This window comes from Dryobates pubescens, chromosome 20 (genome assembly GCF_014839835.1).
Source record: "Dryobates pubescens isolate bDryPub1 chromosome 20, bDryPub1.pri, whole genome shotgun sequence".
Classification (NCBI taxonomy): domain Eukaryota; kingdom Metazoa; phylum Chordata; class Aves; order Piciformes; family Picidae; genus Dryobates; species Dryobates pubescens.
The window spans coordinates 17,455,159-17,480,184 of NC_071631.1; the positions used below are offsets into that span (position 1 = coordinate 17,455,159).

General features: G+C 50.1%; 1 protein-coding gene across 1 annotated transcript; it reads right to left on the reverse strand.

Moving 5' to 3' along the window:
• Positions 1 to 165: 165 nt before the first annotated feature.
• Positions 166 to 24,973, reverse strand: TSEN54 (tRNA splicing endonuclease subunit 54). The gene is made up of 11 exons (XM_054171107.1): positions 24,879 to 24,973; positions 9,551 to 9,982; positions 8,225 to 8,288; positions 7,996 to 8,079; positions 5,974 to 6,072; positions 5,635 to 5,687; positions 5,183 to 5,281; positions 3,451 to 4,085; positions 2,343 to 2,403; positions 1,828 to 1,944; positions 166 to 788 (listed from the first exon to the last, which is right to left on the reverse strand). The coding sequence occupies exons 1-11, from the start codon at positions 24,971 to 24,973 to the stop codon at positions 638 to 640; spliced, it is 1,890 nt and encodes a 629-aa protein (XP_054027082.1). The 3' UTR covers positions 166 to 637.
• Positions 24,974 to 25,026: the final 53 nt, after the last annotated feature.

The window sequence follows — 25,026 nt, forward strand, 5'->3', positions numbered from 1 at the left end:
TGAGGCTGGAGTGCCATCTGCAATGCTCCAGGGCCTTCTGTGACCTCCAGCTGATCAAATAGCGTTCAAGGCACAGGCTGCTGCTCTCGAGTGCCTGGAAACTTTACTCCAGGTGGCTGAGCTTTACGGCTGTGCCTTCTGCAGATCAGAATCTGCCCTGGCAGTTGTTGACGTAGCTGAATGACCAGAGCTCAGGACACCACCACTGATCTGATCAGCTTATTCTGTCCCTGATTGACCTCAATGACTCTCCAACCATTCAACTGGTGTAGCACAGTGGTTCTTAACATGTGACAAAAAGATCACCAGTGGACTATTAGAAACACAAGTCAGCCAAAAATGACTCAGAAGAGGCAGACTAGTGGTCCACAAGATGAGAAAGCAAAGAACCAGTGGCTTCAAGAACAAAGCAGTGTACTCCAGTCCAGAAATGCCCAGCTAAGTCCTATCACTTAACTGCTGTGAATTTTGGTATTTTCCCTGAGCCACCTGGCTGGGTGAAGTCCATAACAGCTCATAAAGTAGTCAGCTACTCAAGGTTCCACTTATCAGAGGCTCTAGTTTCTCTGGTATTGCTTTAATCAAGAAAACAAATCCTTCCCTTCATCCCACACCATTTCTGCAAGTGACAGCAACTTCAGTGATTAACATCAACTGGCAGCTTGAATTCCTTCAGTGAGTAAAAGGCAATGTCTCCATGATCCACCAGAGCAAAGACCACCGGGACGTCCCCACTCTGATAGGTAACCTGCTTCAGAGCCCGAAGGGATGGGATCTGCTCGTCAAAGCTGCAGAGAGAAAGACATCCCTTGTTCTCAAAGCAAGAAGAACACAGACACCTGGTAGTGACCCTCCCCACCCCTTTGAGGAGGCTGCTGGCCCTCAGACAGTACAACTGCATGCTGGGAACTGGGAGCTGTCAAATCCTTTGCCAAAACCAAGGCCAACGGCACACTGCTCCACGCTGTGCCCATTAGATACGGCTCACAGGGCTACAGGCAAATTGCCAACCCAGTGCAATCTTAATACCTCTGTGCCAGGAAGATCTTTAGGTTGCTGGGATCAACATCTGACCTGCTTTCCCCTCCTTTTAATTCTGCAGAGTCCATGTGCTTGCAAATGAAAATATTTCTAAAGCAAGGCTCATCCTATTTGCTCACGACAGGACTTTGCAAAACTGCATTACCACCTTCCTTGCTCTGGCTACTGCAGCTGCAGAGAGCAGAGGAGGAACAGGTTTAGTAGATCTCAAAATCAGAAAGGGCAGAGACTGAGTTTTGTACCTCCCTATGGAATTTAAGCACCAGATTCTAGATCCAGGCAAAAAGGGGTCACCCACCCTCCCTTCACACTGATCTTAAGGCGACATTTGACAAAGACAAAAACACTAAACCCATGGCCCTTAGCCTGTAGCAAGCTCTGGGGAAGGAACATCTCTGCAGAAATCCATAGGGGCCTGCACTGCCTGAGGATTCAGGCATCACACAGCTCACTCCCTGCAAAACTGAACTCTACCTGAGTTTCACCAGCATTGCATAAATAGAGCTGTGGCTTCTTATTCCTGACTCCATTAATGCTCAGCCATGAACAGCAAACAGATGACCAAAGAGTGTGGGCTGAGAACAAGGGCTGGGGGAACTGTCAGCCACAGCCTCCAGCAAAGAGGAACTGAAAGCCAAAAAACCCCACCAAAACTCCTCCTGGGCAGGACCACCCTCAAGGGTGATGATCTGTAAAGCTCATGAGATGCTGGGTCATTCACAGATCATTAGGACTTCATTTTACCAACAACAACGTTTCACAACACAGCACAAGATCCATAGGTACCTCCTAACACACATCCTGACACATGGCTTCCCAGGGTTTGTCTTCTTAAACTTGGCCACAGCATCTGCTGGATACACATTGAAATCTATCTTCATGGCCTCTGGGTCCTCCTGCAGCCTACAGAAGAGACAACATACCTACACATGTATAGGAGTGAATCACTGCAAGGTATAGATACAGCAGAAGAAAGAAGGAGCCTGAGTTTTGAAGTCTAGCTAGTCTGGACCCTTTGAAAGGTTTCATTCCTTAAAGGACTGCACCTGCAACCCCAATGTTCCACTTGGCCTGCAGTGCCCCAGCTCTGCTGCTGCAGGACCTGATACTTCATAGAAACATCAGCCTCCCCGACTACAGATGCAACAGTGTCACAGAGCAGTGCTGGATTCTCCCAGCATCTTGGGTACCAAGCAGCTCTCAAACTGCTGCCATGTGCATCTCTCAGACCTCACAAGCAGGGACAGTCACAAGACCCCACCCCCCACTCCCTAACAGCTATGAGCTGGCTGGATACTAACCGGGAGGCTCCATCCAGGATGTGGGAGGGCTGCAGCACGCTGATCTGCTGGAGGAGCGCAGCTGGAGGGAGAAGGAACAGGAAAGGATCAAACCAGCTATTTCTCTCCAAGGCTACTCCAAGCACTCCACCACCACCCACAAGCCTTCCTCCCCTGACAATGGCTGGCAGCACCACAGTCATCACTGGCTACTTCAAAGACCTCAACTTCCTCATCTCCCCCCAGCGCACAGCTCAGCACACCCTGCAGTGGCTTTGCAGCATGCTGGCCCTGGGTTCACATGCCTAACAGCCTAGCAGGAAGCACTGCAATACAGTAGGACATGGGGAACGCATTAGGCCCCAAGGCCCCATTTATCCTGGCACTTGAGTAGGCTACAGAAACAGATGGAAAGGCAGAGGAGAAACTTTCTTCTATCTCCTCATGCCTTTGGCTGGGCTCCTGTCTGCCTGCTTTACCTAGGCCTGCTAATGATCTTCTCCTTCTCAAGCTACTGTCCTCTAAACTGACATTCACTGTCTCCACAGAATCACAGAGGTATTTTCCAACCAAAATTATTCTAAGACCACCAAGTTCAGCCATCAACCCACCACCACCACACCCAGTAAGTCATGTCCCAAAGTGCTATGTCCACACACTTCTTGAACACCTCCAGGGCTGGGGACTCCACCACTTCCTTGGGCAGCCTGTTCCAATCCCCAACCACTCTTGCAGCAAAGGCATTTTTCCAATCTCCAACCTTAACCTCCCCTGGGGCAATTCCAGGCCATTTAATCTCCTTCTGTCACCCGATGCTAGGGAGAAGAGACCAACCCCCACCTCATTCCAACCTCCTTTCAGGTAGTTGCAGAGCACCTCCTCTTCTCCAGACTGAACAATCCCAGTTCCCTCAGCTGCTCCTCACCAGATGTGTTCTCCAGACCCTTTGCCAGCTTTGCTGCCCTTCTCTGGACCCACTCAAGCAACTCAAAAAACTCACAGCAAGGGCTCCAAAACTCAACATAGTATTTGAGGGCACCCCTTCTGCTGTTGCATACCAGGCACTGTTTCACAGAGCTGGGGGGAAGGGGGCAGAAGGAGACCTTTCTCAAGCTCCTAGAGCCACTACCTGTCGAGGTAGCTTCGTCCGGCCGCAGGAGCGGTGTGACAGCCTGGTCCCAGAGATGCGGCGGCCGCCTCCAAAGCCTCTGCTGGCTCCTCTTCTGCAGCAGGGCTTTGTACTCCTGCCAGTTGGAGCAGCGCCTCACCTCCCGGTCAGCATTGACGCTGCTCTTGTACCTGCTCTCCCTGTCGCGCTGCTCCCTCTCCCTCCGCGACAGCCGCTCCTGCTTCTGGTTGACGCGCGCGCGCCAGCCCGCCGCATCCACCTCCCTGCCGGGCACGTTCTCTGGCAGCAGCCCCCTCTCGGGTAAGGGCAGACGCGTGCACGGGTGGTCTGAGGCCACATTTGGCAAGATGATGGTGGTAAAATCCCAACGGGGTGCGCGGGTACCGGGGCTGCCTCTTTGGTCATCTCCGGCTCGGCTCCTGGAGTGGCTCAGGGAGTCCTTCTGTCCTGTATCAAGAGGAACAGGGTTTGACTCCCCGCCTCCACTGCCAGCATCTGAGTCCTTTGACTGCTCTGACAAGGACTTTTCATCCATGGGAAGGCAGTTGGAGCCTCCACAGTCATCTCCAGCTTTTTCAGAGGCCCCTTCAGCTTCTGGAAGGTCCTCAGATCTCTTGAGTTTCTTCTCACATGACCTAAAAACAGATAAGGAAACCATGAGGTAGAACTTTATTCCCTTTGAGCCCTGCCTTTTCCCTGCTACCAGGAAGAATGTAGCCAGTAAAGCCTGAAGGAAGCACAGCAAAGGTGGCAGGAATCCCCAGAGAGGTCTGCAAACCCTTGACAACAACTTCTTGGCTGTAAGGAGGGCATTTGCTTGTGCAACAAGACAACAAAAAGGGCAAAAAGCGGGCCAAAACAAGCAGTGAGTGTCAAAGGCAGAACAAACTCCTCATCAGCTTTGACTCCAGCACTGAGGAGAATCCCATCTTGGATTTGTACAGACACATTCTCAACCCACTACGCAGCCTCCACCCCCCACATACTGACCCAAACACCTCCCTGCAAACTGCAGCCAAATCAGCACAGGCCAGGCAGAAACCTCCTTGTCAGCACCTCTAACTGGTATGAGATTCAAGGCTCTGGTCCCAGAGAAGATGGGACACTAAGATAGGACTGTCCCAGCACTTTTATCTCCCAGCTCCTAAAATTTCACAGCTCCTCAGACACTGGGTTACTTGTTAACAGGACAGGACTTGCAGACCAGTCTCCTCCTCCTCTGTTTCTTAAAGGATGATGCCACCTACTGGAAACTGTCAAAATTATTAGCAAAATTACTAATTATGTCACCACCTCTTTGCATTCTGGCAACATCTAGAGGCTGTGGGCAGGGAAGGACCCAACTATGCTCTCAGCTGCACAGTCCTAGCACAAAAGCTACACCGAGGGGCTGGACAAACCCAAGATGTGCACTGAGGGCTCTGAGCTCCCCTAACAAAGAGCAAGGGGAGGCATATGTGTCTCTCCTGCACTGGTCTCTCTGCCCTTCTATTCTGGCTTCTCCTCACTGCAGTTGGAGGCTCAGCTGCAGTTGGCCCCTATTAGCCCTGCATGAAGTACAGACATGACAAAAGGGTGCTGCAAAGCTTTCAGGTAAAGCCCTGCATTGCCTGGAGACAGCTGAGAGCAGCTGAGCCTGAGCAGTCACCCACAGCACAAAGGGCTGAGGATGCTCTTCCCAAGCTGCAGAGCCTGGCTGAAGATGGAAGAAGGCTTTGGGTCATATCCTTACCCAGGGCTGGAACTCCCCTTCCTCTTGCAATGGTGTTTCCCAGAGCTCTGGCAGTGGCTTTCCAGGTTCAGTTGCCTCTCATAGGGAGATGGGAGAGTGCTGTAGGGAGACACCAACACAGAGGCTGACAGCAGAGCGGGGCAGCAATCTACCCTCCTGCTCAGCCCCCAGCACACAGCCACAAAACCTTTTCTTCCAGGCACAGAAAATCCACAAACAAGACCAGGATGGTCACCAGTTCATTGCCCCATTTCAGGTTCCCAATTGCCTCCTCAAGAGAGAGGAGCAAGGAAAGGTAGAGTGCCACTTTTGGCCTTTAATCCTCCCAAGAGATGGAATGCAGGGTGTCAAAGTCCTCTTCTCTGCCGTTCCACTGGGGCCATACAATGGGCACAGAGCTGCTCAGGGTCTTCAGAAAGGAGAAAGCAGCATGGAAAGGAAAAGCTGGTTACCTGGGGTCGAATCTCAGTACAATATAACCCAGTTGCTTCAAGTGGCTGAACACCTTAGAGCAAAGGAAAGCAAGAGGGTTAAATGACTACCCTAAACCCAAACATTTTACTTCAGTTCTGCTACAACTGAGTAAACAGTGTGGCACTGGCAGAGGAGAAAACACCAGGATTAAGACCCAAAGCAAAGGTGGGGAAACAGGAACTGATCATCTGGAGGGTGAGCAGGAAAAGCTGAGAAGGACTTCCCTTCCCCCCCTAATTCTTCTACTCTGTTCTCAGCCACTGAGAGAAGGTTGTGTGGCAGAGGCTGGGCTCTCTGCCTTCATCCTTCCAACACACCTGGTAATGTGGCAGGCTCACTGCCTCCTGGGACAGCAGGATCTCATAGGCTTCCTGGATTGACAAGGGCAGATCCCTGTAAAAGAGTTGAACAGAGCCCTGCAGGGCAGAAACTTGGTTTTTGAGAGAATCACAGGGAACAGACCCATACAAGCTCCTACCAGCCTCTCCCCACTGGTCTCATCACTCTCCTTGCCACAATATCCATATCTCTTCATATGCCACTTGGATTGCTTACAGTCCCTCTCCCACACCTAGGTTTTAGCAACCAGGTAAGAAGTTCCCACCCACAGCTGTCAGCTCCTACTTCACCACTGCATCAGTTTGGAGGATGCAGCTGGGGGCACAACACAACTGTTAAACTGATCATTGCTTTGGGAGCTACCTTTCTTTAACTTTGGTGATCTCAGTGACTCAGGACAAAGCTCAACTACAAGAAAAAACCATTTAGGACCAGCACAACAGAGAGAGATGAAACAGAGGAACTGATGGCATCCTCAGATTGGTAGCTCCTCAGAAGCTTTACTGCAGCCCCAGTGCTCCCATAGGTAAATTCCCCAGGCCATAGCAACTAACCTGCAGGAGGCAGTTTTAGGCTGTGCTTCCTTTTTCTCCTTTATTTTCCCCCTTTAGAATGTGTCTACTCATAAACCAGGAAAACAAAACACTAGGAACACCACCTCTCCCATGGGATGGGCTGAAGGCATCCAACTGGTCTTTTCTGCTTCTGGTGTGAGATTTTTGTACTCAGCAACTGCCCAAACAATTTTACTTTCATCCATTTGTTTGCAATCTACTGTTTGTCAAAACACCAGAGGTGAAAAAAAGCCTGACCTCTGCAGGTCAGCTTCTGCTATGGAGAAAAAAAGTTTCCCTTTAGATCAGTGCACCTCCTGTATTGGTATAAGGCTTTGGTGGAGAGACCAAAAGAAAGCAAAACCAAACAACCCCCTCTACAGCAAAAAAAATGCAACTGAGCCCTAACCAGCACTCTGTAAGCAGAAGAGCACTGAAAGCAACCTGGTCTCACTCCCCTGTCTGCCACATTCACATTTCCCTCTGCTGTAAATACTGGGAAGAGATGCCAGGTAGCAGCCCCAAGACCTCTGCTGAAGTGTAAAGCATGCACAGCACTGGCTGCTCTAGAACTGCCTCCCACACCAAACCCCTTCACAGGGACAGAGCTGATGTGGAGGCTAAATGTGGCCCTACCAAGCTGGATAGTGTCACTAATTCCTATCAGCTTCTTAGAGAAGCACAGAAGAACTGTGCTAATGAACTTATGAACCCTGCCACTGCAAAATGTGCAAGAGAAGAGGATGAGAGAGGAAGTCAACTAGACAGAGAAGGCACTGACCAGTCTCAGGAGTCCTCATTAACTGTACACCAGTTCTGAGGAAAAGGATTTCTCAGTATCAAACCTTTTACTCCAACTAACTCCTGCAAGGAACAAAACACAACAGTTTGATCTTGCTTCCAGGTATTCCCAGGGCAGTCAGTTTTCCTGAACTGAAGTTCAGTCCCTATACCTACAGATTTCAGGAAAGCAGTCATTGGTACATCAATGTGCTGCCTCCATCCCAGAGCAAGAAAGCAGAGATCTCCACAGGAATCTTTGTCCCATGTTCCTCTTGCTTCTCTCACTCTGAGAACAGAGCTGACTTATCAGCTACACCAACAGAAATCTGGATCAGCTAAAACTCTCCTCTCTCCTATTTGACAGAGTGGGCTAAACACAATAGCAGCTGAATAAATGGGCCACCAACCCAACTAACACAGTGTCAATGGCACAAGCTGCTCTGAAGCACACCATCTGAACCCATGGCATGGAAGCAAACAGCTCCATCAGCAACAGGCTAAAAGAGGCAATTGCTGGAGAACTGGGTGCTTGCTGGCTGCTCAAACTGCAACAGTGACCAACACAAATCAAGAGATTTCAGAGTTCAGTGTAAAGCTGCTATAGCTCCTCCAGTCATTCAGGAAGGACCCAATGCCCCATCCACATGCAGGTAACCTACTTACACACTCCAGCAGGTACAGAGCTTCCTCAGGCAGCAGGCACTGTTTGCCATGTTTGGAGAACCCCATGGTGTGCCAGAACTTCCCCTGGAACAGAAGCACAAATCCCTGATGGGCTCTGGCTGTTCATTGATGCCAGCCAGGCTTTCTCCCATTTCAAGCAGCAAATTAAGGAGTCTGCAAAGGCCAGCAGGAGATGATTGGCACCGAGCACACTCTGCAGCAGACTCACCGCAGGGGACTGCAGCTCTACGATGCCTTGTCCTGGCTTCCACTCAGCTTTGACCAGATTCCCCCTGAGAAGGTTACAGGTTAGCTTGTGATCACTGGCATGTCCTACAATCAACTCTTATGATAGCAACTAGCAACACAAGCTTAGGATGCTATCAAGGGGCAGCAAAACTTCCAGGTAGCATTTTTACAGGGTAAGGCCTTAGACAGACACCAACCTCTGGATCTAGCAACACCAGCTCAAGATTTTATCCTCACCAAACAGTTAAGGGTGTCTTCAGTCAGCACTGCAGACATCTGTCTACAGGCTACTGCAGGCTGCTGCAGATGTATGGCCTAAGCCATGGTACAACAACATGTTCAGGTGCTAGTAAGACACTCTCAGATTGCTGTATCCCACCCACAGAGACTCACACGAGAAAACTAATAGCTGAGAAGTGAAATGTAAACATGGAATGTAAACATACAGCTTTAGCTCAAGGAAAGAGAAGGCAAGAGAATACCTGTAGGGCCCACCACAGACTTGCTCTGCATCCTTAGTCAGTACCACAGTCACACTACCTGAAAGGAACTCAAAACCTAAACCTACCCCAGACACTCCCAGCCCAAGGGTCTCCAGACATGCATTTATGGATGCAGGTGAGCAAACTCAACTGCAGCAACAGTAGAAGGTAACAACCCACCCTGTCTGCCCTGCCTGTCTGCTCTCTCTCTGGAATCCCCAGTGATGTGGTTTAACGTGGATAGTTTCTGCTGCTACTGATCAGTGCAGACAGAGAAACTGTTACCAGACAACAGCAGATCAACCAGGGAAAGCGTGTGCTGAGATTGCAAGCTCCCGAGACTGGCAGTGCTGTTGAAACCACCAAAACTGGTAAGCCAGGGACACAGAGTCGGCCGAATTTGCAAAGGCCACAGGTAAGCATCAACAAGGGGGTTTGTAACACAGACCATGCCCAGTAAGGCAGCGGCTGCTCCGTGCAAAGGCTACGGGATTATTCACACACCTAGGAGAACTAAAGGGCCTTTGAGGAAGCTTCTGAACACCCACACCGAAGCCACTGGTGTGCCAGGGTGACCCTCTGTTAATGAGGGCACAGCGAGGCTGAGCTGCCCCGAAGCTGCTCCAACAAGGGAGCTGGGCAGAGGTTAGCTGAAGGAAGGACCAAGAGAACTTACCGTGCTAACACCTACAGCTCTGCTCCTAACACCGCCGGCACGGACAGAGCCCTGCTCTGCCCCCACACACCATCCCTCCCGGGAAAATAAACGGGCATTTACAACCGGCTGGCTCTGGACACCCTGCGACCCAGCCCCGGGCACTCACAGCCGCTCCACCCGCTCCTCGGAGAGGATCTCCCACTGCTCCTCCTGGCACAGCCGCAGCTTCTCCGCCTGCTCGGCCGAGCCGTCGGGGAAGAAATCCTTCGGGCCATGAGGCCGCTGCAGGGCCTTGCGCGCCGCCCGCCGCTCCGCCGCGCTGCGGGGCGAAAGGAGGAGGCACCGTGAGGGGAGAGGACCCCGGCACCCACTCAGCAGCCTCCCGGCCCGGGCACAAGCCCCCGTGCCGCGAGCAGCCGCCGGGACCCCCCTGCCCCGCCAGGCACTACCTGTGGCGGCGCGAACCGCTGGGCTCCATGGCCGCGCCACGGGAAGCCGCCTTCCGACCCGCCTGCTAGAGCGCCGCAGCCCTTCGTGCGCCCCCTGGGGGCTCGGAGGACTGCGAGCGGCGGGGACCGGGGCCGGGAGCTGCGAGGGACTGGCAGCGGAATGCGCCCGGGGCTGGGCACTGAGCTGATCTGGGCTGGGCTGTGTGCTGCACCTGGGCCCGGCGTCCAGCTGTAATTGTTGGACAATTGACTAAGATGCTTCACAAGATAAAGCATTAAGGAAGCTGAAAGACAACAGAGGAGTGGTGGATTTCTGTCTTCATGTGTGAATTTGGGAGCAGTGAAGTGACTTCCTTGCCATCTTGTGTATAAGATGCAGTCTATGTCCTAGAAGGTGGGTTAGCTTCTCGACATCACCCTGCTAGCACCCACTCCTGATCATGGTCTTAATAAACTCGAAATCTTGTCTCTGTCTGTGGGTTGGACTTTGCACACTGCGTGTGGAAATCACTTTTGGCGCAGCATGCTGAGCTGCACGTTGGGCTGGGTGCTGCACCGGGGCCAGGCACTGAGCGGTGCACCAGCACAGAATCACAGAGTCATCTAGGCTGGAAAATGCCTTTGAGAGCACCTAGTCCAACCATCAGCCCAGCACCGACTGGTCACCACAAAACCATGTCTCTCAGCACTACATCTACAGGACTTTGAAACCCTTCTAAGAGTGGGGACTCCACTACTGCCCTGCACAGTCAAGTTCAGGGCTTAACTACCCTGTAGGGAAATAAACTGTTCCTCGTGTTCAACCTAAACCTCTCCTGGTGCAACTTAAGGCTATTTCTTCTTGTTTTATCATATCACTGGCCGGCTCAGCTGTGCTCTGTGATGCGTCCATTGGAGCCACCTGAAACCAACCAGCACAGGGCAGCTGTATCCCCTCATAGAATCATAAAATCATTAAGATTGGAAAATACCTCTAAGGTCATCAAGTCCAACTGTCAACTCAATACCATTATGCCCACTAAACCCTGTCCATGTCTACACGTTTTCTGAACACCTCCAGGGTTCCTCCAGAGCCCCTGCAGCCTTCACAGCTGGTGCTGTGCACACTCAGGCAGATGCTGCAGCCCCTGGAGCAGAAGCAGTAGTGCTGGGGGAGGAGGTTTCTCCCTTCAGTGGGTGTCACCGTTTCTCATGGCTCAGGCTTCATCAGTGCCCAGCACGGTGCACGGTGCCAGTACCAGTGTCACCAGGCTGTGTGGAGCATGCAGTCATCTGGCTGGGCTGGAAACAAGAAACCTCCCTGGAACTCAGCCTCGTGTCTCTGCTGACACGGCTGGATTTGCTGTCAGGGGGGGACATGAATGGGCCTGATGGGGAAACACACCAAAAGTTCAAGTTTCACCTCAGAGCCCACCTCCTGTTGCTTCAAGGCAGCTGGCAGGAGCCACTGAGCCTCAAGCAGGAAAAACACAGCTTCCCCCCCAGCGGAGTCCTTGGTTCCACTGTGGTTTCCCAATAACAGTCCTTTGACAAGATGCCAGCGTAGGCAGATGAATGCAAAAACCATTCCCCTCAATTTTCCACTGAATAGCTTGATTTTTTTTTTTTTTTTGCTTCCTGCCTGATTATTTCCTGCTTCTGAGCTAAACTTTCATCCCATAGAGGGGTCAAGTGATCTCTGTCCTGGCACGCGTCAGGACGCGGACCTGCGGGCAGTGTGCGGGGCGGCCGGCACGTGGTGGCAGCACTTTTGCCCCCATGGTTTCCAACCCCCAGCCCTTCTGGAGGCCACTCGGGCTGCCTGATTAGAACATAATCCCAGGACACCACATCCTGCAGCTCCCAACCTGTGGGCTGCCACCCCTTTGTTTGACTCAGGCTTTCTTTAAAATAGATGTTTAAACTGCTCGGGGAAAGGCTCTGATCCAGAATTTGCTTTTGTCGCCCACTGTGATTACAAGACCCAGAAATGTCAAGACTAATCTCAGTTCACATTTCTTTTCAATACTGGGATCTTAGCTGTCACAGGGCAGGGGCTGGGGGGAAGGGGGTGTCTTGTTTCACACAGAGGTACCAGCAGAGCCTTGCCCCTGGTGGAACTCACTAAGGCTCTCCCAGCTGAAGCCTCTTAGCAGCTCTAATGGAGTGAGTGTCATCAGCTGGGTGTGGGTGGTCCTTGAGCGGGCTTACACTCACTTTCTCAGTTTACAAATGGAGGGTGAGGTTCAATTTTCCCCTTTCCTTTCTTTTCTTTTGTTCCTTTTTTGGGTTTAAGTTGAAGATTTTAATGTGATGCTTCTGTGCTACAGCCTTGAAATTACAGCTATGGTGTTGATGGAGGTCATCCTGGGCTTTCTGCAGTGACTCTTTGGTAGGGTTGTGAGAAGGTGAACAACTGCAAGGCTTTCCTCTTGGAGCTAAGATGATGGTAACTGGGCTGAACAGTGGCAAAACTTGACTTTGTGAGTGAATGGTCTGCTCAGGAGGTCCTGTGAGCTGAAATAAGGATGAGCATGGGACTGTGAGTCTGGAAGCTGCTAAGAAGGAAGAGTACAAGTGTGTGGCATCAGGTAGCAGAGCAGGATCCAGCTCTCATCAGTTGTTGAGGAGGCATAGAGGAAGTTATTGATGGAAACCTAGGCTGCTCTGTCATGACCCTGTGGGAGGCTGCTCTCTCTCCAGGGGAAAGCAGGCTCGATTTGACCAGAGAAACACAACCCTGGATGTACCAGCACTGCCCCAGGACCATGGGCTCTCAGAACAGGTAAGTCTGGGGGGTTTGCCTGCCTTTTGGTTTTTTTCCTTTTTTTCCTCTTGGGGATAGAAAACATGCTGATAAATTGTAAATGCAGTGTCAGGATTGAAAACATGCTCTAGCTGCCCCTTCTGAATGGGGTCAACCAGCTCCTGACCGTCCCTCCTGCTGCTGACCCCTGGTGCTTTGAGTGGAGTGGAGCAGAGCTGTGATGCAATGTTACAGGTGTGAGTCCTCTCAGTTCTTTGCTGTTGTGTCCAAGTTGTGTTTGTGTGGTGCCTGTAAACACGAGTTCCTTGTGGGTAACTCCTGGATGAATTTGATGTAAACAGACTCAGTATTTTGGGAGACAAACAAGGGAAAGTGTGGCCTTGGGGTTGTTTGTCTAGCTTCATGTAGCATGCAAGGCATACCCAGGTGGGAATCATGTGCTCTGTGTCTGAGCTAAGCAGCGCTGCCAGGTATGGGGCTACCTGCTGTAGTTCCTGTGGTTCTTGGCACGGTGTTTGGAAATATTTTAGTAACTCTGCAGAAACCAGCTGTGCCACAGCTGTTTGTGGTTCAGACTTTATCTACTTGTCAGCAAATGGGAACACTTGGAAAACAATGTGAGACAGACACCACTGCCCCATCCAGCCTGACTTCGCTGCAACCCATGGAGCACATCCTGGTACCAGGAGGGTTTGTGTGGAGATGCAGTTATGTGATTTGGGATGGAAAAGGCTGTTGCAAGCTCCCTTTAAGTGGGAAGTGCTTTAATGCCTCTGTGTGTGTTGCAATACATGTGGTGGTATCACAGTGGCATAGCCCTGGGCTGTGCTCATGTCACTGCTGCTCAAGGAGTCTGTTATCACAGGTTAGCTGCAGGCCAGCATACAGATGTCTAATTATTATCATTACCTTCTAGTGGAAAATATCTCCACTCTGAACTTCCAGAACATCACACAGGCAACTTCTTACAGCAGAACATAAGAAGGGCTGGGCAATCAACTTCAACAAGGTTTGGCAGGCCTTTAGATAATAAACAGTAAACTGTTTGGGTTTGGATGAAAAGGAGATAACGGTGCCAGGTGTTACAGCTTGTCTGGGAGGTGTGGGACCAGTGTGTTTTCTGGTCTCAACTAGGAGGCTCTGGTGAATTCCTTCCTGGTTTGGCATGCTCCTGATGCTTGTGTTCATTCCTCCAGCATGCTACAGCTGGGACTTTGAGCAGGGCAATAGGAAAACAATTTTGCCCCAAAGTGAGATTACTGAGAAGTTTCAGGGGGCAAGCTGCTGTTGTCACATCTCAGGGCTGGGCATGGGAGGTGGAAGGAGAAGCTATTATTATGATTATTAAAACAAAACAAAAAAAACCAATTCATTTTTCAAATAAATATTTTTTTCCCCAAACAAAAGAAAAAAATATTAAAAAACAAGAATAAAAATGGAATTTAAGGCCCCCAAACCACCTGTCTTTGAGTACAGGAGTTTGGGGATTTGGTGGTTAATGTGTCTGCACGATCAGTGTGTGTGATGTGGTTGCCTGGCATCTGCTGCTGCCTTCTGATGGATGAGAAATGAAGCTGAAATTTCACCTTCTCTCTTCTGCTGGGTTTTGTTGTAGGAGCTGCCCTGGTGTGACTGTCCACGGGCTACATGTGGTTCTGCTTTGCAGCAGGGGAAACTGATGCAGTGTCATTAAGCAGGCTTATGGTGTACAAGGAGCCAGCTATAAGGCTTCAGGTCATGAGCTGAATCAAGGCTTTCAAACACCACTGTATGAATTTCTAGAGCTGCTGTCTGTTAGCTGTCTAAGGATCTATTTGAAATCATTTACTGGAGGCTGCCCATTGTTAATTAGATGTGAAAAGCCAAAGAACCGTGGGCCAAATCCAGCAAGATTGATTTAAAAGTCAGAAGCCTTTCTTGCCTCAGTGATGCACAGCTTTAGGCTGGGAGAAATGCTTTGTTATTTCCACCTGGAGAGCATGGCTGGAGCTTTTCTCATTTCCCCCACTTGCCTTGGCATCCTGCTCATGGCTCTCTTGAAGGGACTGAAGATTTACCCTGGGATGCCTACCTCAGGGTAAAGAAGCCTCATAATTTCAATTTCAAGTCTATAGATTAGCTCCTTGCTCAAGCTTCATGATTTTCCCTGCAAGGTGTTTGTATTCAGTGGGTACATTGAGATGTGTTTCCTGGGCTTGGGTCTGGAGAAGCACTTCAGACACTGCTGGGCTTCATATGAAAGGAGGTACCTGGTAGCGATGTGCCTTTGGGTCAGAAACAAGTGGCTGGGTCAGGACTCCCAGAGTGCCTTTGGCTTGTGCTGGTGACTGAAGAGGGGGAAATATTGTGTAAGGCAAGGAACTGGGAAATCAGGGATCTGCTCTGCAGTGTCTCATTAGTTTGTGGAGCTCCAGGCTGCATCTCACCTGTTCTGGGTGAGACCCTAGGCTTCAAAACAAAGGGGATAAACACTTTGTGCTGCGTTGCTGAGTCCATAACCACAGCAAGGCTGGGAGCAGTGGGTGATTCAGGTGCATGGAAGGCTGAAGAGCTGCTCACTGTCTGTACCATCAGCTTTCTTCTGTGTTGCTGCCTGAGTTTCAAAGGTCTTTGCACTGATTAGTTGCAACACTGACGTGTGCTCCTCTGAGCTCTCAAGTTTCCATTCAAGTGCTGCAGCAAGAGGTTGGCATAATGAAGATATTTTGACAACTCCAACAAACAAATCAGCCTTGTGAATACTGAGTCACCTCTACAGCTCTCTGATGGTGACAGGTAGAGACCTCTTCAGTGACAGCACTACAGTATGGTGATTTGTCCTCTGTATGAAAGGCTAAAAAGGATGTTGCTTGCTTTCCTTTTTACTTGTAGGTAGAAAATTGTCAACACAGTTACTGAATGGGGTGGGAAGGGATAAGTCTCCAGCTACTACTTTGCTTCTCCTCCTGCCAGCTCCTGTGTTTCTGCTTCCCTGCTACCCTGCTTCCAGCTGCTGGGTACCCAGCTCTTGCTCCTGAGCATCTCTTGAATGCTGGGAGGAGGTTTGCAAAAACACAACACTTGCAACCCTTCTTAATATCCTCTTGGCTCTCCCTCCCTCCTTGGCTTTAGAAGCCAAGCTGGGATTCTGGTGAATTTGGTGAGATGCCCAGAGGGTCTTTAGTCCTAAGTGCCCCACTACTTGTGGGATCCTGCAGAGTGAACCTTATCCCTTGGGAACCTTAGATGTTAAAGACTCTGGCTGAATTCTTGCCACCCTTGCATAGGGCTGACCTTGACTTAAGCCATTTCTCAGCCAAGTGGTGATTCTTACGTTCCAAGTTGTGCACGGCTTTCAGAGCCTACATCAAGGCCATTTTCTAGCTGTGGCTCCCTTTTGTTTCAGACTTGCAGCTTGAGATCTTTCTCTCAAATGTGTACATAGTATTTCAGGTGGTTGGGTTCCATTTGGACTAAAAAGTCAGCTTTGTGGAAGTGGTTCTTTTCTGCACTGAAAGGGCTGTGTAAGTGCAAAAACACTCAGTGCTTAAGGGCAGTTTTCTTTCTACCAGTCACACCTGGGTCTGGGTCCAGCTTGTCTTGGAATTCTAAGTGAGCTGAACTGTGTGTTAAGCCACTTACCTGATTTTTAATCTTCAATGAGGCTCTGTGCTAGAGTAATTGTCACCTTACTTGGTAATGGTGTTTTTCAGTCACCTAAATCATGCTGGGAGCAGATAAAAGTTAGGTGGAGCACTTTGGGCAAGCATGGAGTCCATCTGTGTGCCTCCTGGGGCATCCAGATTAGTAGTACATTATGGGGCAGCTCCTGCCACAGAAACAGGGATTATCCCTGAAATCTTTCCCAAATAACCAAGCTGCTTTCCTTCTTTCCTCCCATAAAGTTGTTGCTAAAAAAAAAATGAAATAAGTTGATAGCCTGCACTTATGCTGGGCTCTGCTGCCTGTGTTTGCCTGGGAGGGCAGCCAGGGGAGCTCCTGGATGCTTTGGGGAATAGTTTGTCTTGTCCTCAAACACCAGAAGTGAGATTTCAGTATGAAATGTGTAGCCTTAATCTGTCTTGCTGGAGGAAAAGCTACTTATATGTATATACACACACGTGTCTTTAACAGAGTTAAGAGTTCAGTGTCTCTCTGCGATGGGGAATTGAGGATGTGATGGAATTGGAACTTCTGCAGCTTTGTCTGATCCTGGCTTGGCTTTTTGGCTTCTGGGCCAGCTGCTCCCTTGCTCTGTGCTTCTGTGCCTCTTGATGTGACCCTCCAGACACCTGAGGGTGTGCTCTGCCTTGCATGTGGCTTGAGTGGTTCCCATTACTGTGCAACTAAATGAACAGCTTCTACTTCATATATTGCAGTTGGGAACACTGAGCACTGGCATTAGGAATCTCCTTTGTCCGTCTCTGAGGCTTTCAAATCTAAAAAGTGTTCTTGGGCTGAACTTGGGAGACATCCTGGGATGTAATCTTTGTACACAGTGCTCTGAGCAAGGTACTTAGAAAAGTGAGGGAAGTGCCCCTGAAATGGACAGAGATGCCTCTTTCTCCTGAAAGCTTCATTTTCCTTCTTTCAGGAGTTCCAGCTGTTGCTGAGAGCTGTTGGTAGATGTAGGGGTGGGTAGAGGTGAGCAAGAAATGGCAGTGGAGCATCGACAATGAGCCAGGTACAACTTGATCCCATCGCATCTAGGGAGACTGCTTGGTGCACTCCTAAAATGAAGTTTAATTTATGCTTCTCCCTGAGCTGACTGAAATACCTGCTAGCAAGCTATGCAGATACAGGCAACAGCATTAGGAAGGAAGGAATATTGTTGGAAACCATCTGCTGTGTGGGTTAGCAATAATCCTGCCAGCCTAGCAGGATCTGGGGTGGGAAGAGGCAAGGCTAAGCTCTTTGATTATACCTACACATCCAAAGGTAACCCCAGACGCAGAATGCCTCCTGTCATCAGTGTGCAATGCTGCAACAGCTGCCTGCAGCAGGCTGATGTTACTGATGCACTGCTATCAAATAGTTGGAGGGGCTGGAGGATGTGGAAGGTTGTCTCCCTGCTTCTTGCTGCTGGGTGGGAAGGAGGAATGGTTGCAGGGTGGAGGGCAAGGGCAGGGAGATGATCTCTTTGCCCTTTGGGCAGTGGTGAAGACAAAAGTACTGAAATCACCCTGAGGCTTCCGCGTGGGGGTATTTCAATGGCTGATGAAGGTTTGGAAGCCCTGTGAAAGGAGATGCCTTGGAGGGAGGGAACTCAGTCTGCTCAGTCCTTATCAAATCAAGGACTGGGTGACTTAATTACACTGTAAGTACATTCCCTGATAAAGAGGATTTTAATCTTGGCAGGGGGGAAGGCACAACGAGAGCCTGTGTCTGAGGGATAAAATCAGACCAATTGAAGCCAGAAATACTGGGCAGTCTGCTAAAGGCTTCCACCTCAAGGAGGAAATTTTGTCTCCTGATAGGATGGTATGACTTGGCCAGACTTGTCTTGCATCTTGGCTAAACCAAGCACCTCATTTGGTGAACAAGGTGATAGTGATTAGTCAGAGGGGCAGAGGAGGTGTTCCCCATCCCAGGATAGGTGTCAGAGGTCCTGTTGTCAGTCCAAGGTCTGGCTCAGACATCTGGCCAACCTTTGTCCTGGCCATGACAGGGCAGCCGTGTGGTTAAGTGGGATGATGGCCCTCTCTTGGCCACGAACTCTGACGTCCAGAGCATGTTGGATGAGCCACAGGCCGACGTGGTCCTCCCTGGTGCTGAGCTTGCCGGAGGCAGTGGGTGGAAAGCAAGCTGTGCTCATTCGTGAGCAGAAAGATGACTTCTGCTGGCTCCCTCCTTGCACTTTTCTCACCACTGTTGGCATTAAAAGGACGTTGCATCCAGATTATTCATGCACTGCTAATAACTCCAGAGCGCCTGATCTTGATTTCAGTTGCACCCAGCGCTTCAGTTGTGCTGAAGCCAAGGGAGCTGTACTGACAGATCTGAGGGAAGTCAGAATTTGATATGTGCATCCATTTCCAAAGCATGGCTACAGAACAGGAACAGCATGATCCCTGCTGCTGGCATAATTCCATTTAAATGACATATCTGCAGATGGAAGAGCTGCCGGTGGGTCTGCCTGGTGGTGCGGAGAGAAACGGAGCACCAGGTTTAGAACACCTGAGAAAATAACAGTTTGTTGTCTTTAGGAACTGGAGATGAAAGGTGTGGGGGTCAAGCAGGTCTCCTGCTGTGAGCTGAGAGGACACAACAGCTCTTTGAAGGAAGATGCAGGAGCATGGAAATGTCCACCTAGAATGCTGCTCCCTCTGCACTTGCCCTAATACTGGGGAGACCCCAGGTCCCAGCCCCGTCTGTAGGGATGGCAGTGGGATGGTGCAGCATTGGGGTATGGCACCACTCAGGGATGGGAACCTTCAGGGCCCCGTTGCTCTCTTGATGAGCTCCATTTGCAAGAAAATAGAGTGGCTTTCTCTGGCATTGGAATTGTGATGTGCTGGCACAGCCCTGGGGGCTGTAGGCAGCTTGGTTCTTCTCTCAGCTGTCACATGGCTCCAGCAATCTGATGTTGCCTTTGAGGAAGAATCCTTCGTTAATTAAGTTGTATGTGTTGGGAGATGACTTTGAGTGATTCCCTTTGTTAGCTGCTGTCTTGCTTGGGGAATGGCTCCCTTGCTCATAATGAAACCTCTCCCTTCTGCTGCCAATGGAAAACTGTCTGGAGACTAATGAAGACCCAGACCTTCCAGAGATGCCCTTGCTTCTTAGGGACACCAAAGTTGCATTTCCTTTCTTGTGGGGAAGTGGCTATCTAGCAGCAAGATTACCAGCTCCCAGACAAGCAAATAAATGAACTGGATGTGTTGGCCCAAAGGGTGACACCTCCTAGGGGTGAATGGAGCCAGTTTGGAGAGGTGTTGGGGGCCCAGGGGCAGGACTGGGGCCTTGTGTTCAGCACTGACTGTTGCAGGGTGTTGGTGTAGGAGAGCAGCAACTTTGCCATTGCATGGAGTAAAATCTGTGACCCATCCTCTCAACCCTTCATGTCAAAACTTGCACACAGCTGAAAAACAAAACATGCACTGTGTGGTGTGGAGGAGCAGAGGCGCTCAGGTACTCATAGGCAGCAGAGGCAAAGACTCCCCTGTTGGAAGATGAGGCTGAAATGACTCACAGCAGGATGGGGAGCTGGGCTTGAGCCCTGGGCATTCACTCTGCTCCCTAGAATGATGGGCCTGTAGCTCCAGCTGTACAACCAGATGTTGATAAGGATTAAGTGCTGCTGACACTTGCTTTGACTTTGGGTGAGGAGCATGCAAAGCTCCTCTCCTTTATCACTAATAATTCTCCAACCTAATTTCTCTTTCTCCATTCAAATTGAATGTTTCCCAGCAGCTGTCTGCTAAATCACAGGCAGGTTTTGTAATTGGCCCCATTACCCTGGGAGCTCTGCAACAGCAAAGCAGCTTTTGTCATCTTTTCATTCCTCATGAAACTTTTATATCCTGGTGAAGAATGAAATTCTCCCCCCCCCCCACCCCTGCTTTCTTCAGTCCTTCCAGGCATGGCTCATGGGGCTCTCCAGGGGCTGTAGGAACAGTTTATCTCAGCTCCCCCTGGCAGCATTGCTAATTTCCTATAATGCAGATCAGCAGAAGACATAAATATAACTCAGGATTTCCTTATTTCCTTTACTTATTTATTAGCTTAGAGTTGGGAAGTAGCTTGGGCTGCAGATGGGGCTCTTTTGGTTTGCTGGGCAGGAGCCCTTTAGGTTAAGGAGAAGTCAAGATCTCTGGATGATGTCAGCTGCTGCTGCTGTGGGGCTTTGGACCGGTTGGAGGGGCCACGCACCTAGCAAGCGCTGTTCCAGGAGCATCTTGTGCATCAGGGGGCCTGCTGCTGCCAAAAAGCTGCATTTGGAAGCTCAAGGGAAGAAGCATGAAGGAAATTCTGCAGTTATGGCTGCAAAGATTCAATGGTGACCTATTTTCATCCTGGAGAAGGATCCTGCTGTATTCATGTGTCTGTGAACACAGCGTTAGAGGCAGCTGTAGGTCTGTGCTTCCTCTGCTTTCCTGCCAGGTCTGCCTCATGTCAAGAGCTTGGTAGGAAACAGCAGAGCATCGATGTTGAATGGATCTCACCCTGTTGCAACTTGGTTTGGATGACTGGAGGTGGTGCCAGGGTCTTGCTTGTTCGAATGGGATGTGTTAATGGAGGGTTGCAGGCAGCTATTCCATGCAGATGTGAAGCTTTTTTTTTTCCTTGATGCATCTAATGCAGGCAGGGTCACAGCCCTGAGTGATGTCCTCCTTACCTCAGGGATACTGGGGGCTGCTGGGTTTCCCCAGCAGCTCACCATGTCTGAGTGCAAACACAGCTTGCACACAGTCTCAGGTAGGAGCATCTCCCCTTGGGAGCCTGAGGGCTTGCTCTGGATAAATTGGCAGTAACAGCCCTTGTGTTGCTGAGCAACCCTGTGGGCCTGCAGTGAAGGAGGGGGCTGTGAATTAGAGAAGGATCCACATCTCCTCCTGGCTCTAATCAAGGTCCTGGCCCTGGATGCAGATTGCAGCCTGGTTCAGCTGTTCCTCTTAGCTGGAGCCCTGGATGAGTGTTTGTGATGCTGTAGTGTTCATAGCTTCCATCCAGTGGTGTTAGCATTTGTTCCTGGTGCTCTGATCATGGTAATCAATCCCAGCTCCTCTAGCAAATTGAATCGCACCTGGGAGGCTACAAGTGTTGTTACTGTTGATGGACTGGGCTGCTTAGCTATCTGCTGGCTTCCTCCAGCTCTGCAGGACTGTTCCACTTTTCCTTGGCAATGCCACTCCTCCATTTTGGGATCTCCTCCAGGGAGGTGAGAAGGTTTTCCTCTGCCTCTCAGACTGCCTGACCTGGCAGTGCTGGTGCTGTGCTGGCAGTGTGTGCTTGGGCTGCCAAGGCAATGTGTCATGGGATGAGAGTGGTGGTGCTGCGGAGGGGGAGAGGTCACCTGGACATCATTCAGGTGGATCATGAGGGGGGAGAAACTGCTGTCCAAAGCTTAAGCCCTGCTGTGGTGGAAAAAAAAAAACCAAACCACCAAACTTGCCTTGTTTCCAGTTTGTCCTGTCTTAGAGAAGATAACACACTCAGGCCTGCTATTCTAAAGCTATTTCTGCTCTTGGGTGCCCAAGGGCCTTGGGCAGAGATAAAAATTGAAGCTGAAAATCTGGTTTCTCAAAAAGGGAGCCCCAAACAGAGCCAGAGCCTGGCCCTGCTGAGCAGTGTGACTGCAGCCAGCCAAAAGCAAGCCTGGAGTTCCCACATGGGCTGGTGTGAGTCACACCAAGGACAGCCAACTGTGTTCATGCTCTGGCTGCCATACCAGGCAGGTGCCAGCTGAGGCAGCCACTGCAGTGGAAACAGCCTGTCTCAGAGCTCCCCTGGGGAGGGTGAGGGGTGTGTTGGGTGTTAGCATTCATGAGAGAAACCCAGCTGTCCCCTGGCCAGCGTGGGACTTGGCTTTGGAGTCTCTTGTGTACTCAAAGGTCCCATGGGCACATACTCTGCCCCAGGCTGAGGATCTACTGCACTCAAAGGATATTGCGAGAGAATAGCTGCTGTAAGACAAACTTCACAGGGATGAGCTGTCCATGGGTGGATGATGCTTCTGAAATCCAGGCTCCTGACACCCATAAAAGTTGTCATCTGCTGCACCCTTACTGTTGGCTGAATGTTACCCCCCTTCAGATCTGTCTGTGCTGCTTCTCGCTGAGCTGGTGAGGCTGGAGCTGTCCTGACCACTGCCTCACCTCTCAGATCTGCTGTCCCAGCTGCTTCCTAGGGGGAAATTCCAGCAACTTCCATCATAATTTGCTGTTCCCTGAAAACCCTTCACTGGTTTTGCATATTGCTCCTGGAGGCTGGTTTGAATGGTACTGAACATTTTGATCTCTTCTCTTGTTTGCCACCTACTCCCTTGACCTGCTTTGCACTGCGGCTTCTTTCCTGCTGGCTGCAGCTTGCAGTTCCTCAACATCCCTCTGCATTAGGTGACACCTCTTTACCAACATTTACATGCTTAATGTACAACCAGGTAATTGCTGTGCAATTTCACACTCCAGTGATTTATTGCAAGCTCATCCAGTCAGACTATAATAATTAATCTGGAAATTAAACCTGCTTTTAAACCAAGGCCTGCATTACAGCAGCCTGATGGTTAACTCCTAACTCTTAGGCATAGAGTGGTGTTACTTGCTTCTCTCACTCAGGCTGTGGTGGCTTTACTGTGGCTTTCATGTGTCTTCTTATTCTCAAGCAAAGCAAAGATGACTCTAGAGGCAGTGAGAGCAAAGGGTGTGGTGATGCCATGTGTTGGAAGCCAGCAGGACACCAGGCACTGCCATGACAATCAGACCAGCTCCCTCACCAGGAAGGTGAAAATGAATCCTAATCCCAAATTTTCCCTCTAATCCTCTGATGTTGGACTTGACTTAAAATAGCTTCAGAATAAGGGGGGAAAGAAGATTTAATTTTTTGCTTGTTTTGCAGCTTCCACAGGGCTCCAGCTCCCTGATCCAGCCAGGAGAGTCAGCAGGTCTTAAATGAGCAGTGCTTGGTGTAAATACCTCAGTAAATACCAACTGCTTTTGGTTTCCTGGAGTTGGTAAGGCTTTGGGAGGAAACTAGCCTCACACGGGTCTCTCTCAAGCAGGACAAAAGCTGCTGGGATCTAGGTGGTGTCAGCAGGCAGAAGTTCAGCATTTCTCCAAACCAGCCTTTCCTATGCAATATGTGGTTGGTCTAAACTCTAAACCCTTCCTACCTTTCTCTTTGATTTCCCCTCAAGTGAATCCTTTTTGAGATCTTTGTTAATTCATCCCCATCTGAACAGGGTGGAGGGGGGTCCTAGGAGCCCTTGGTGATGCTAAACACAAGCTACCCTGCTCTGGCAGCCCCTGCATTGTGGCTGCCTTCCCCTTTCCTCCTGCAGCTGGGAGCCCAGGTCCCACTCATTCATTCATTAATCCCTTTCATTCCCTGCTCGTTTGTTCGTATCCTCTGCAGCATGGGGAGAAACTGACAACAAATAGGGAATCCTCTTCTCCTCGGGAATAAAAGGCAGTCCATTTAAATTGTTTGTTCTCTTTGAGATGTGCCTGGGTGCAGATGAGCTGGAGGTCTCTTATAATGGAGTGGAAGCCTTGGTGCTGAGCAGGAACAATAGGAGGGAACCCATCCCTCTTCCTTTTGTATCACACTCTCCTTGTGCCTCCCCCCAAAAGGGGATCAGATGAATCAGTTTTAATGGTGTACTTCTGTGCTTCTCTGGCCTCCAGTAAACATGATTAAAGCAAAGACATTTGCTGAGTGTTTAGGGGTTGGTTTTTTTCAGTCTTTTGAGGACTGCAAAGTTGCTTTGTGGCTCCTGCCTTGCAGCATGGCCACTGCTCCAACACTTCTTTCAGCCTGTGCTCAGTGAAGGTGCTGGGCTTGTGGGTTCATGTGATTGCAAATTTATCTGCTAGGAAGGACATGGGGACATGGAGCCTTCTTCTGGCTGCGTGTGTGCACAGAGAGCCCTGGCATCTTAGGAGGGGATAGAGCCTGCTCCCTTCCCACAAGCATGGCACCCTTGTCCTCTTGGATTTTCCTCTTATTCCAGCTGATCCCTTTTTTTAAGCTTGTCTTCTGACAGGAAATTATAAGCTCTGCCCCTGGAACTTTGGAGAAGCAATTTTAATTCCAGACCAAAAAACCCATTGGAGCTCACCCTGTGAAGCTTCGCACCAGAGCTGGACTGGGGCAGAGTCTGTGTTTGTGGAGAACAGGCCTGCAGCGACCAGCACAGGGCGAGTGTGAGCCTCAGCTCCTGCTCTGTAGTGGAGATGGTTGCCTGGGGACAGGGGACCACCAGCAGACCCTGAGCCAGGCTGCTGACATGGGTGATGGCAGAAGGTTGGGGGAACTTGCTTTGTCTGTAGGTGAATGGAGGCTGATACTTTTTCTCCCACAGAAGTAAAATGCAACACCTTGTGCCAGGATGGATGTGAGCAAGAGACTTAGCTACTGCAGCCCAGTAAGTGATTCTCAAAAATCTAAGTTTCCCAGTTCACAGAGATGTTGACCTGCTCAAGTGTTTTAGGTGCTCTGGAAGTGGGAGCTGCGTTCTGAAGTGTCTCTGTTTAAAGCTGAGCAGACCCTTGAATGTCTTGTCCCTGCCTCGTGTAAGAGGCTTCTTTTCCATCTTGAAGGCTCCTCAGCTACATTTGCTGTCAGAAAATCATGAGTAATGAACTCTAGAAACTACTTACCTGTCTTCTGAAATAAAAATGTTTTTGTCCTGGAAACCAAATGATCTCCTGTGCTTGGCAAGAACAGCTAAAACATCCTCCATCTCAAATGTCATCAGCTCACAAAACTGCTCTTGAGCAGCCCACAAAGCAGAAATTGTTTCACGTG

Coding starts and splice junctions, on each gene's coding strand:
- TSEN54 (XM_054171107.1), bottom strand. CDS start 24,973: ATGACATTTGAGATGGAGGATGTTTTAGCTGTTCTTGCCAAGCACAGG. Junction 8,080..8,224: donor TAGAGCTGCAGTCCCCTGCG/GTGAGTCTGCTG, acceptor CTTCTGTTCCAG/GGGAAGTTCTGGCACACCAT. Junction 6,073..7,995: donor CTCTGTACCTGCTGGAGTGT/GTAAGTAGGTTA, acceptor TCTGCCCTGCAG/GGCTCTGTTCAACTCTTTTA.